The sequence below is a fragment of the Electrophorus electricus genome, chromosome 22 (genome assembly GCF_041902795.1).
Source record: "Electrophorus electricus isolate QZ-2024a chromosome 22, ASM4190279v1, whole genome shotgun sequence".
In the NCBI taxonomy this organism is placed as follows: Eukaryota; Metazoa; Chordata; class Actinopteri; order Gymnotiformes; family Gymnotidae; genus Electrophorus; species Electrophorus electricus.
In genome coordinates this window covers 2,304,074-2,316,464 of record NC_137518.1, presented here as the reverse complement: position 1 = coordinate 2,316,464, position 12,391 = coordinate 2,304,074, and the positions used below count along the sequence as shown (strand labels likewise).

General features: G+C 43.4%; 1 protein-coding gene across 2 annotated transcripts in view; it reads right to left on the bottom strand.

The window, feature by feature from the left end:
• The window catches only part of igsf21a (immunoglobin superfamily, member 21a), a 158,502-nt gene extending 146,523 nt beyond the window's left edge, over positions 1–11,979 (bottom strand). For both annotated transcript variants that reach the window (XM_035520667.2, XM_081705611.1), the window contains exon 1: positions 11,592–11,979. In XM_035520667.2, the coding sequence (XP_035376560.1) occupies positions 11,592–11,730 (139 nt within the window). In that variant the 5' untranslated portion in view covers positions 11,731–11,979. The remainder of the gene's footprint in view (positions 1–11,591) is intronic.
• Between the last annotated feature and the right edge of the window lie 412 nt (positions 11,980–12,391).

Sequence of the window (12,391 nt, the reverse complement as noted above, 5' to 3'; positions counted from 1 at the left end):
GTCCAGTAAATTGCAGTGGAATATGCAGCAATATTTCATATAGTGTTATATGCATTCAAAGCACATACATCAAGTAAGAATGTCTCCAGTATCTCCAAGGTTACAGACACGAGAAAAATAAATTTACTCCTAGTAAATGGTATAAACTATATGTGAAAATTATATATATATATATATTGTATTAGATCTTTCTAGCCCATCAACAATGGTGTGTTCTGGATATTTTTTGGGTTGGGCCATTCTCAAGCCAGCAGTTACACTGACACATGTATAAACCAATGCAATATTTCTGCACCTGACAACCTTGTATTAGCCCCACACACCACCCAAAATAATACCCTCTATGTCTTCAATGGTACCGTGGTCAGAAACCAACCAGTGACACATGGGATAGAACGGTGCTGACAAAACTGCACATGTCAACAGCCTCTAACTGTAGTTAATGTCCAGTGTGTTTTCATCTAGATGGCTGGTAAGTGTTTATCCTAATTTGAGGTCCATTTTATGAGTTTCGTTTACAGTAATGAAGCAATATTACTACACTAGCATGTTTACGCGCAACACACGAGTGTAAGTCGCACTAACGGGTAAGCTGAGGAGAAACTGGGTAGAGACGCTGGGGGGAAAGTCGCTTGTGAAGCCTGCCGAGTGATGACTGACCGACACCTTCACTTACCACGCCAAAACCACGACTAAGACTGTGGCTGTAGAGTACACCTGTAGCTAGCAGGGCTACGGGATTTCAAGGTAGGATTACACTATGTATTTTTGGCTTAAAACCCCCCATTTATGCTTGAAAAGAGAAAATAGACATATTTTATGTGAACGATGGTCAGAAAGTCAACATTATGAGAAGCCAGTTAATGTTTAGTAAATGCATTTAACACAATTTGGTCCTGAAACTGTACTAATTTCTAAAAGAAATTGAAAATAACGATAAACATAAACTGGCCACATAGAAGCACATCTTTGGACAAGGTTTTATGTTTTATCCAATTAAAGATAAAAACCTAGATATTACAGCACGTTAAACTCCATTTGATTTTATAGTGTATAAAGCACATAATAAAATGAGATTCATATCTACAATTATTTCATGCCATCAGCTGTACTGACATTGTAAGAAGAAGTTGTTTTTGTAAACACATTCTCAAAAAATACTTTTAGCTCACTGGCCTAATTGTGTAAATAGAAAAAAAATGTATATATTTATGCCCATAAATAAACTTTAATTCACTAACACATTTACACGACAAAAACCTTCATGACTGTTTTCTCTGCCGACACGCTAACGAAAACAGTTGAAGAACTGGGCTGTAAAGTCACAACCGCATAATAATTGATATAACACACGTAATACAATACTGACTGTATTACCCCAGTGCAGTGTGTCCAGATCAGTCTAAAGCGCTAATATACGCTAATATACGCGGCTTTCGAAGGCCGTGGGTATCTCTGTGCACGCGAGCAGCGAGAGGGTCAGATCTCAGCATGATCTCCAGAGCCCATCTACGCCGAATGCGGAGAAGGAGCTGGCAGCCAACTGATCTGCATCCTGGATGCTGCTGGATGCAGCTCCCAGCACCGACATCCAGCGATTTATGGACATCCAGACAAGCGACGTTTGTTTCTCTACATTTCCTAGCACACCAAAGGAAAACCTAACACGTAATTACGCATGTGTTGTGCAACTGGGAGTGCTTGATGAAAATATATGAGTGCCCCAGCCTCTGGGAATGAGTGGAGGAAATGACAGGGAGGGTGCACTAGAAAGACAGGAATGAGCGGCGCCGTGCTCTCATAATCTCAGGACATTAGAAGGTGTTTTCTGGTGCTGCCAGCACCATTTGTATGTGCATATTAATATGACAGACGCAGAAGAATGGCTTGTTCTTCCGAAAGATTACAATCTGTGATTACAAAAGCTTCCAAATCCCTGAATAAGATGGTAAAGATAACCAGCAGCGTATGCGTAGTCTACAGGCCCCAAACCACTGAGACCCAAGCGCATGAGCGTGGAAGACTGAAGAAAAGAGCAGTTTCTTTGTCTGTTCTTTATTTTTGTTATTAGTACGTGACACAGTCGGTTGTCTGGTGGGAAGAGAACATTTTTTGAAAAGCAACATGTATTATGTCCTCTTCAGTTCGAAATGGTCATGCAGTAATTGCCTTTCTGATTGAAATAAAAATTTTCAAAAAACAAGCATTGCTAAGAGCTGGTTGGCACATTTTGGACACACAATACACAGATTCAACAGCCAGACAGGGTTCATTCTTCTCTAATGGTCAAATCAATTGCAGTCCGTTGGTTTAGGTGTATAGCGAAGGGGAGGTGGCTTCATACCCGCTTCTCTGCGCTGGCGTGACCGAAATGTCAGCGGACCGCAACCCCTTCAGGATCATCACAGCAGGCCACGAGGAACATCAACACGACAGCTTCAATTTAGCTCCACTTGTGTTACGGGCCACTGACACATTTTGGCCTTCGACAATTTATGCATCTGCGTCTAAGATGTGGAACATGTACAGGACACAGCGCTTGTTTTCAGGGCTATCAGTGACACAAAGCACCGTTCAAGCTGACGTATAAATGACGACTGACTTGATCTAGTCTGCGGCTATGAGACAAACACATGTCGCTGGGAACATGCCTTTCTCTATAATGATTCCACTCTTGCATAAACATATTACATAACCCTTAAATGGGGGCGTCATCAGCCAGCGATTGGTGGAGAAATGAGCCAGCCATGCCCACCCCGGCCCTGCCAATATCTGTTCTGATTTGCTGTGAGCCAGAACCAGCTGTCACAGGCAGACGGATCATCTCTCAGAGCACAGCTCTTAAAGTCCCCGATCGGGGCTGCTGCCTCTCTCCAGATTAGCCCAGATGGAAATGGAGGCCTCATCTCACAATCCTGCATCACTTAGCGCCCTGCGAGGGAGATCTACGGCGCGGAAATGACGAGTTCGACGCAAGATAAGAGACACTTAAGCGTTGCCCTACACAACGTGTCTGAGAGCTTGGGTGCAATCCAAACTCTGGGTTCCACCAGCAAGGAGAAGAAATATGATGGTCTGAATGATTACACCGAGCTTTCACACGAACATCTTAGCTTGAACTTTGGCACAGAGTACTGGGGAAATGTTCCCCTGATAAAATGTGAGAGAAGCTAAACTTGTGCATTGTTTATTGCTCCGCATGAAGAACTGGTGGGTGGCCCTGTCTTGTTATTGCTATATAAAATGGTGTGAAAATTTAGAATCACACAATAAATTTATTTTTCATGTTATAAAATGTCACTTTTGTCACTTTTAAAGACCAGCAGAATTATGTTTGTGACAATTCGAAGTTGAAGCAAAATATATATTTATATAATATATATTTGGATATACAGAATGCTTTATGTGCAATGATGCAACAAATTCACTGCAACAAAATTGCCTAGGTCAACATAGGAAAAATATTAAATACATATTAAGTATTAAAAATACTAAATAATAACTGGTATTAATATTGTTTAGAGCATGGCGTCATATATTGGCTCACCCACTTATCAGTGAATGGCGGTGCTCAGATGTTCCATGACTCTAAAACCATTGCGCAATGAGCAGGGATTAAAATATACCTTTTGGAATAATAAGTTTAAAAAAGATATATCCCCACGACATCAAGCTACAACTAAGCACCCACCTGCTAATGTCCCTTCAACTCCCAACACACCAGACTGGCTCTGTTTCCTGTATAACGGCTCGCCTGTACCTAGACGTATTTAGCTAAATTAGCGAGTACGGGAAGAATTTCAGGTGGGTTTACGGCAATGCGTGTTATTAAGAGAGAAAAAAAGGGGAAATAAATAAATAAATACAAATAAATAAACAGAAAGCGCAAACGCAACATTTGGCGCTCTATGTTCAGAGCAATGCATTTGCCTAAACCTCGACTTTGCTGTGTGCAAGGATCAAAGGGCACGTGCAATAGCGCGCTCGTCTGCGCATGCCGAGCACACCTGCTCTGTGCACAATGAGTAGACTCCGGCTTACTGGAGGTTCATTAAACAGCGTGGTTCTGCACTATGACCTGTTTGAATTAACCCTGAATACAATGAGAGATTTAGATCAATACGAAAAACCCTTGAGAAATCAATGGACAAACCACTTTACCTGCATGACCAGAGCAAAATAATATAAACACGACTGCTAAAATAATGTGGGTTTTTTTTCCCCTTGATCGTGACTGGAGATCTGAAATCCTTGTCAGAAAAGGTAATATGTATTTTTGTAATGATAATTAGGTATACTTATGCATGGATGGAATTCTAGTTTCTATATTACAAATCCTGTGTATGTACATATTTTTAGCACTAAATATGTCTGAATTCCATCATAAATATTCTTTGGTTTTGACTGTGAAAGCGATCAATTAGGTTGCAATCCAGTAGGTCCTGGGAGTTTTTTGTAGCTATAAAATGCATCATGATTAAAGGACTTCCCCACTGTTCCATTTGACTTGAAATACTTAAGACACTCTGGAAATAAACAGAGCGAGAACTGGTCTAAATTGGTCCAACAGAGCCCCAGAAATCAATCTATGGTTTTGACCCCAGTGAAACTTTCAGAATTCATGGCCTAAATACCAGAACCTCACAAGACCCCCAAGCAGTATGTCGGACCACAGAGGGTGATGCTTAACAATTTAGCATGTTCTTCTTCTGGGGAAAGAGTGAAGCCAATGAGCTAGAAGCAGCCAGCTGCAGTCTTTGAATACCATGTAGTAGATAATTTACAAACAGAGCTATCTCAGGAACCACAGAACACTGGGTTTTTTATTCACTGTCAGATTGATTGATTGGTTGACGGGTGGTTCTTCTTATTATACTAAAATTAGGAAAATATTAGCTGTGTCTCAATGTAATGATAAAGAATATGATCTGATGACTAGCATTATGTACAAAATTGTCAAAAACAGTGGTACAGAAATGTGAAACCCCTTCACCTGAACCAATGATGTGAGCTATGCCTCTAGCGCCACCTAGATGCTGTGAGTGCAGGTACTTGCTTTCTATTTATTCCTGGCACAAGTCACCCACAGGCTTCAAGCAGTCAACATGAGCAAAGAGAACTCAGTGGTTACCTGCCATTCATATGTAGTACGACAGTAACTAATGCGCATAAATTAGAACACATTTAAATATATGCTTGCCAACACTGCTTTGTATTTACTAAATGTCACAGCAATCGTTGTACTTGTCTGTACAAGTTTATACCTGTTCTAGTAGAAACATTAGCAACGTTAAACGATAGATCTGTTTCCCCTATAATATCTCCCATCTTAATCAGGTGGTTCTTTACTGGGATTTAGTGATTTACAGAGTGTAAATTCTAATACATCATAATAAATTTCTTGTTTTGTCATTCTTCTAATTTAACTAATGTTTCGCATCATCGAATCATTAATGATATTTGTCATATACACTTAGTGCAGCAGGAAAACCCAAACATTTTAAAGAAGATTTGCATTTTAAAGATATCTCAAGCAGATTTTGCAAGTGTGTCATTTAATGGAATTTAATGTATTGAATATATGTTGAAAATCTAGTAGATTATGTAAATGTCATGGAGTATCACATAAGGCATAATATAATGAAAATATTCAAATCTGAACCCATAACACACATTCAGGCATGTCAGTTGAGTTTCAAGCATTGCTTATACCACTATATGTTCATGAGGCCTGGGTGATGTCCGTGGCCTGGGCTGACAACGTCAACATGCGTTTAAAGACAAATACACACAGCATCACTTCATTTCAGACCGTTCAGCCGACTTCAGCCGACATAAATTCATTTCAGACCGTTCAGTCAAGCATTGCTGTGCATCGCCCTATGAAGTGCGAGGGGGCTCGGCCGATGGCGTGTTGTTCAACTGCATCTTAAGGACTGATATTCCAGAGTTTAACAATAAAGAAAACTGGCCACAGGTCACTGGTTTTTTGAAGCCCGTGGAATTGGATTTCCTCTCTGCCACTGGTGAAAGTGCTGAGCCAAACCTCTAAGAAGACACTGCAGAAAACAGACGCAGTGTGGCGTAAGCAAGCAAGCAAGCAAACAAACAAGCACTAATAGTTACATTTCTCAACTGCAAAGACACGTTGTGTCTGCTGCATGGTAAAACAACCTTTTGGCTCAGGTAGCATTCAGTCAAGAACGATTAACCATGCACTGTGTACAGTTCTGCAAAGGTAAACAGTGGAGTTTTCTCTGCTGGAGGTCGTCCAGCTTGTCAGACGCTGTGCGTTTCGTCATTTCTCCGTTTGTTCGACTCGTTTTCAGTTGTTAAAAAGGATGGGGAGTAAGTTTGCACATTAGTATGTATAAGTAAGCGTTAGTATGCTTAAGTGAGTATTCTTAGCAGGGCTGTTACTACTCAAAATACTCATCAGTGGCTTCTTACCCCAAACTATTTATTTATAGTCCTGCCAGAGCTCTCCAGGTAAGTTAGAGTAGCCAAAGACCTGAAGTCATGGGCATCGAGAAGATAAGTACCACCCTGAGTAAACAAATCAGTGTGTGTCATCCTGAGCACTGCAAGTGGGATGAGTCAGAGGTCAGACCATAGCAGACTGCCGGACTACTGGGAAAATGTGGTGGGAAGAGTAAACGACTACGTGGCCCGCGTAGTCGTAAGGAGTGGCGCTGCATCTAAACTCGTGCCGGCATGCAGAATTTTCCTGTGTTTTTTTCCCTGGCAGGTGACATGACGAGACGTCCGATCCGTGTGCGCTCACGTGGCATTAAAGTTCTGCATCTCACAAAGCTGGAACAACTACTAGGTTATTAGTGAACACACTGCAATGGGCTTTTCACGTCTCGAAACAACCACGTTCCCATGTGCATTCAAATTCGGATGTTACAGAAGAGCCGTGCATTCAGATCTTTCAGCGCTCACCTAAACATCGTTCTCTGAAATGCAGAGCACACGTCTGATTTAGAATATGCCTAATGCTCTATGATCATATGCTGCATACAGGTTTCTCAGGCATCCACGCGTCATCGCACTGGAAATGCTGAGATACCAAGCACAATTTGATGCCGTGTGTACATGGGACCATTATAGCAACATCCGGATACGTTCGTCAACATATTGATAGTCTAGCATTTCCACCAGAACGCATACATACGTGTTTTTCAGCATCTGTTTTGGAGTAAACAGTCTGTTCCCGTGGCTACCATTACAGGGTGGAAAAGTCCTGCTGCTCTACTTTCCTTACAGAAGCTCCAGTTTGACTCTAAAAATGCCTTAAATGACAAACTTGGGGTTATTTATCCAGACTGCCCTTTAGCCAGAACTATTAGTTATTACAAGGAAACAGAGAGCGCATGTGAAAGTGGTCAGTGAAGAGCTCTTTGGAGATGATTCCATGGGGGTGGAATCAAAGTCCTGATGCATTAAAGCTCTGTAATGAGGGAGACGGGTAGGCTGAAGTGCCTGGATGGGTCCACAGCCATGAGTCACTGGATCTAGCAGCACCGTTCCAATCAGGGAACATGGCGAGGGGTGGAAGGGTTCACGGCCGCCCTCGGGACCGTTCAAAGGCCAGGCGGCGCGGCCCCGTTGACTAAAACGCGAAAGACGCCAAGACGGCAGGGGAGTAGACAGTTGGGGGAGGGGCTTCTCAGAGGCGGGACTTTGGGAGGGTTCAAAATCAGGCTTTCTGGGTCAAGTTTGAAAAAACAAAGGGGTTTTACAGTGCTTTATTCTAAGGTTCATTTCACAAATGCCGGAATGACACTTTTGGTACTCACAAGGCTCACCTAAATAACCTCAGGAACATCGTTATTTAAGGAAAGAGTGAATATTTGAAATGTTTAAACTAACAAAATATTTCTCTGCAGATGATTTTTTTTTAATCATTTAATCTCTGAGAAGAATTACCACCCACACTAGTCTGTTGAACGATTCTGAGCTCCTAAAAGCTTGAAATATGAGATCAAATTCGTGTGGAGACCACAGAGAAAATACAGTTCCTCCAAAAGACAAATTTACTCCAAACCCAGTAAAGCTGAGAATGTCAGATTCTTTGTGCAGATTGAATTATTTTAATTTTTCTTCTTAAACCATCCAGTGTACACACGTCAGTACATCAGTGCAGGATATGTCATTATATACATTTTTTGAATGAGCACCTCTACTAGTTGTGGACATTGCTTCTGAGGAAAAGAAACACCATAAAGAATTCTGTCTATTGACCATATTTCATGACCTAAGCCATATGTTTGGACTCGACTTCATTATCGGGGCCCGCAGACATCTTGCGTAATGCTTTAATTACCCTTGCTTGTCTGTAAGTTAGCTTCAAAGGATGAAAAGATAACACAAGCGGTTATGACGCCCCTCCACACGTATGCCCGTTCAGTTGCCAAGGCCAGTCCGTCTCCTTCTGCGCAATAAACTCACGAGACGCAAGCCCGGCCCTACTGACATTCTGCCCATCGGGTCTGCTTCATTGTTCCCTTCACCCGGCTTTTTCCAAATTTATGCCTTACAGTTTGGCAGCCCGGTCATAAGTGCAGACCCATGACTGATGCTACCTGATGACACTAGCACTAATGGCTCACGTTTGTGCGCATGGCCCGGCGTGAGGCTGGGCAGGGGGAGCCATCAGCATTGCGCTCCAATCGCTGCTGTCCTCATTGGAGCCACTGAGAGGCCAAAGTCTTTGATGGATCCCAGGCTTTTAAGCTTCCAGCTCTGTCATCTCGCCAGTGCCAAGTCCTGAGAGCTCCATTTATAGCTCTGGTCAGAAAATCAGAGGATTGAGGCTGAGGTCAGAAACTCAGAGGATTGAAGGGGTTTTAAAGGAGAGGCAGGGTAGTGCACTGCATCAGAAGGAGAGGCGCGAAGGTGAGCGCATGATTCCCGTAGACGTGCGGCCTGCATGAACGGCAGGGGTGTAGATCATTAACCTTCATGCAGAACGTACGATCTGACCCAGCAGAGGAGCGGAACTGTGTCAATGACACCCAGAAGGGACACAGCCCATCAAGAATCCCACAATGGTTGCTTTCACATCCCATTGACATAAGTGATGACTTCCAAAATTCAAGCACCGAAACAGAGATGGTGTAACTGCATGATGCTGAGTGAGTATAGAGTATAATCTATAATGAAACCGCTCTACCTACGCTAACAGCAGTGCTGGGACTTGCAAATAAGGCAACATGAAGCCATCACTGAATATTCTGTTTGACAAGCTTTGAAAGATTGCTGTACTATGTTTATTTTTCTAGTGCCAAATCTCGAGGAAGGTCACATCTAGTCTCTCTGAGATATGAGTGCAAAGGTCAAAGAGTGATGATCAGAGTCCACAACGGCAGTTGTCGGTGTCTGTATCAGAAGCATCAGTAAGCCTAAGAATGATGGATCTGCCGGGGATGAACTCTCTTAAGAGCGGAAATGGGGTAACCTGCAGGGTGGGACGGGGGCAGGCTGCTGCGCTCTCAGGAAGCCCTCTCCCCCGTAGCACACCGCAGGGCGTGCCGAGAAGGTCCAAAGGGCATTATTGGAAGTAATAAGGGTTCGACCTCATTAAAATGATGGGTGAATCTGTGGCACTCACTTTGAGGTGTGGGCAATAAAACACTGGAAGGATGGAGCAGAGGGTGCAAGCTGGCACCATGGCTGCATACGGAACCGACTTGCTTTGTTTCAGTTAAGATGAATCGCAGTTATGACGGGTATTTTGTACACCTGTTTCATTTAAAGTTGGATGATTAGCTACATAAAAAGCCCGCCCAATTTTCAGGTCTGATTACCTGGTAATTACACGGTGACTAGGTTTCTATATGAAATGTTGCACTGTTTGCTGAGGTGGAAGTGTCCTGTTTACTTATGGAATTGCTGTCGTCACTGGCAACGCTGGCTGACTGTTGCCTGCTGTGCAGTTCTGGTGCAAGTTCCTGTCTCTGGAGCAAATGATTACATGCATGGTACACAACATACTTCAATGTGGCTTTAGATTTTTTTACATTTCTAAGATAAAAATATTCACTTAATACTGAATGTAGCTAGAATGACCATCTATGCATTAATGCTCTCCTTTCTCTCTCTCTCTCTCTCTCTCTCTCTCTCTCTCTCTCTCTCTCTCTCTCTCTCTCACACACACACGCACACACACACACACACGCACGCACGCACGCTCGCACGCTCACAGACACAAGCAGCTCTAACAGCATGCAAGCATGCATCCAACAATCTGAATCTGTATTAAAATTTTGCAAAAAAAAACAACAACTGCATGTTCGTGAGAAACCCCTGGTTCTCGAGCGGCGAGACAAACATATATCGTGAGATTAGCCTGCCCCCTGTTCCCTCCACCAGGCACGATACTGGTCTGGAGCACGCACTGGCACGCGCGTCGAGATCATTGAACCATAGCGCGCGAGTCCCCGCACGCTACAGCTGTCGGGATGACAACGCTAAGGCTGTTCATGCACGCATGATTCCTTGTGCACTGTGTACAGATTACGCCCCAAAACTTGCCATCGTGTACAGTGCGTTAGGCGCTTCGCAGGCTGGATTATTGCAGCATTTGACTTGTCTGGCGCTACTAAGTGGAAAAGCCGAAAGCGTTGGGATAAAGATCAATCGATAGGCAACAGTTCCCCGCCAGCGGCGCCGTTCCCCGCCTGTTCTCGTCATTTTTACGCACCCGTTACGCACCCGTTCGGCCGCTTGATGAAGGCGCTGAATTCGTTAAAATGCCCTTAAATTACTTTGGCGACTGACATTAAAGGTTGCCGGAAGAGGTTTTGCAACGGGCAGGCTGGTTCCACGATGGCATGAACCTTCTTCATCGACTGAAACAATATTTCCGAATTACCGAAAGGGAAGTTTAGTGTTGAGAGTTGCCAGCTCGCGGCTGCATTATAACAATCGCAGGCAATTTGAATAATGTGTCCGTCGGCATGTTCAAACATATCTTTCCTGCGATGCCATTTCAAGGAGACAGTCGACCTTAAACAAACTTTGATGCTATTTACAAAACATGTTTACATGTTTACGATAATGTCGTATTTATTCCTTCGCACTTTAACGACACCATCGACGAACCCCGCAATTTGCAGTGATTATTCGTGCCTTCCATGCACAGGAATAATCGGGTTTTGTGCAACGACAGGTGACGAGCCTCCGATTTTCATCAAAACGCCCGAATATTTCGACGTGTAAGGCGAACCACTTTGAAAATGGGCATTAAAGCAGCTTTTCCAATGCCCGCGGCTGTGCCCTGTCATTGGAGCCCTACCCAACGATGCCATCCCGCCGAATGCCACGACAGACTCGGAATATTACGAGGATCACGAAGCCCGCCGCATAAAACCAAGCAGCGGCTGGCGACAAGAAGTTAAATCGAAGTGGCATGAAATATAATGGAGTGCAAGCCTGTGATAGATCCGTGTGCATGGCTCACAGTGCTTATGTAGAATATGCTTTTGTATGAATCCTAGATGCTTTAGAGGATGGGTAATTGTTTTCATTTAGGCTATGCGTCGCACACGGTGCAAAATTGTTCCACGTACATGCACGTTACTTACCGAAGGCTAAATCCAATAGATCTGCGCACAACAGAAAGCAGAAAGACAACACGGTCATTTTCCCCATATTTTGCAATAAATCCCAAACTCCATTGGCGTTTACATGCTCCCCGTTTCTTCTCTGCGTAATCCCCACCATTCCAAAGGTGTGCGATCTGGTGGTCCCCACAAACTGTTCATGATGCAGTGCAAGTGTCGGTGGGAATGTGAAGTTTAAAATAAATACTGCTTCGAGGAGCCGGTAGAGATGAAGAGAAAATGATTTGAAGCCGCGCGTGGAGAAACAGCTCCCCGACGCACGACAAAGCGTTTCGCAAACGGCGGCGGTTGAGGATTAAAAAATAGATATAGATTTGGATGAAAATCTGCGCTCTTCACTCAGGGGCGCTCTCTCTCTCTCTCTCCCCCCCCCCTCCCGACACAGACACACGCACATCCAGTCACTCCTGATCACTCGCTCTTTATTTCACACAATTTTCCTTAATCCAACGCTGGTTCCGAACCCTTGCTCCCTAATTCTGTCCACTAAACCGATTTGCTTTCGCGGATTTGTTGGGTTTTTTTTCAACCCACTTGAAAGGATTTTTAAAGATCATTATAACCACATACATGATTACACTTTTCTCTACATTACCCGCAAAGCGCATAGAAAAAAAAGAAGTTTAAACTGTAACAACAACCATCAAAGACAACGTATTGTCCTCGACATAAAATGTATTGATTAACTATTTTTCTTCAGCTAAAAGTGTCGTTTGTGTGTGTACGCGTGCGCAAGCACGTGTGTGAGAAGAGAGGAAGAA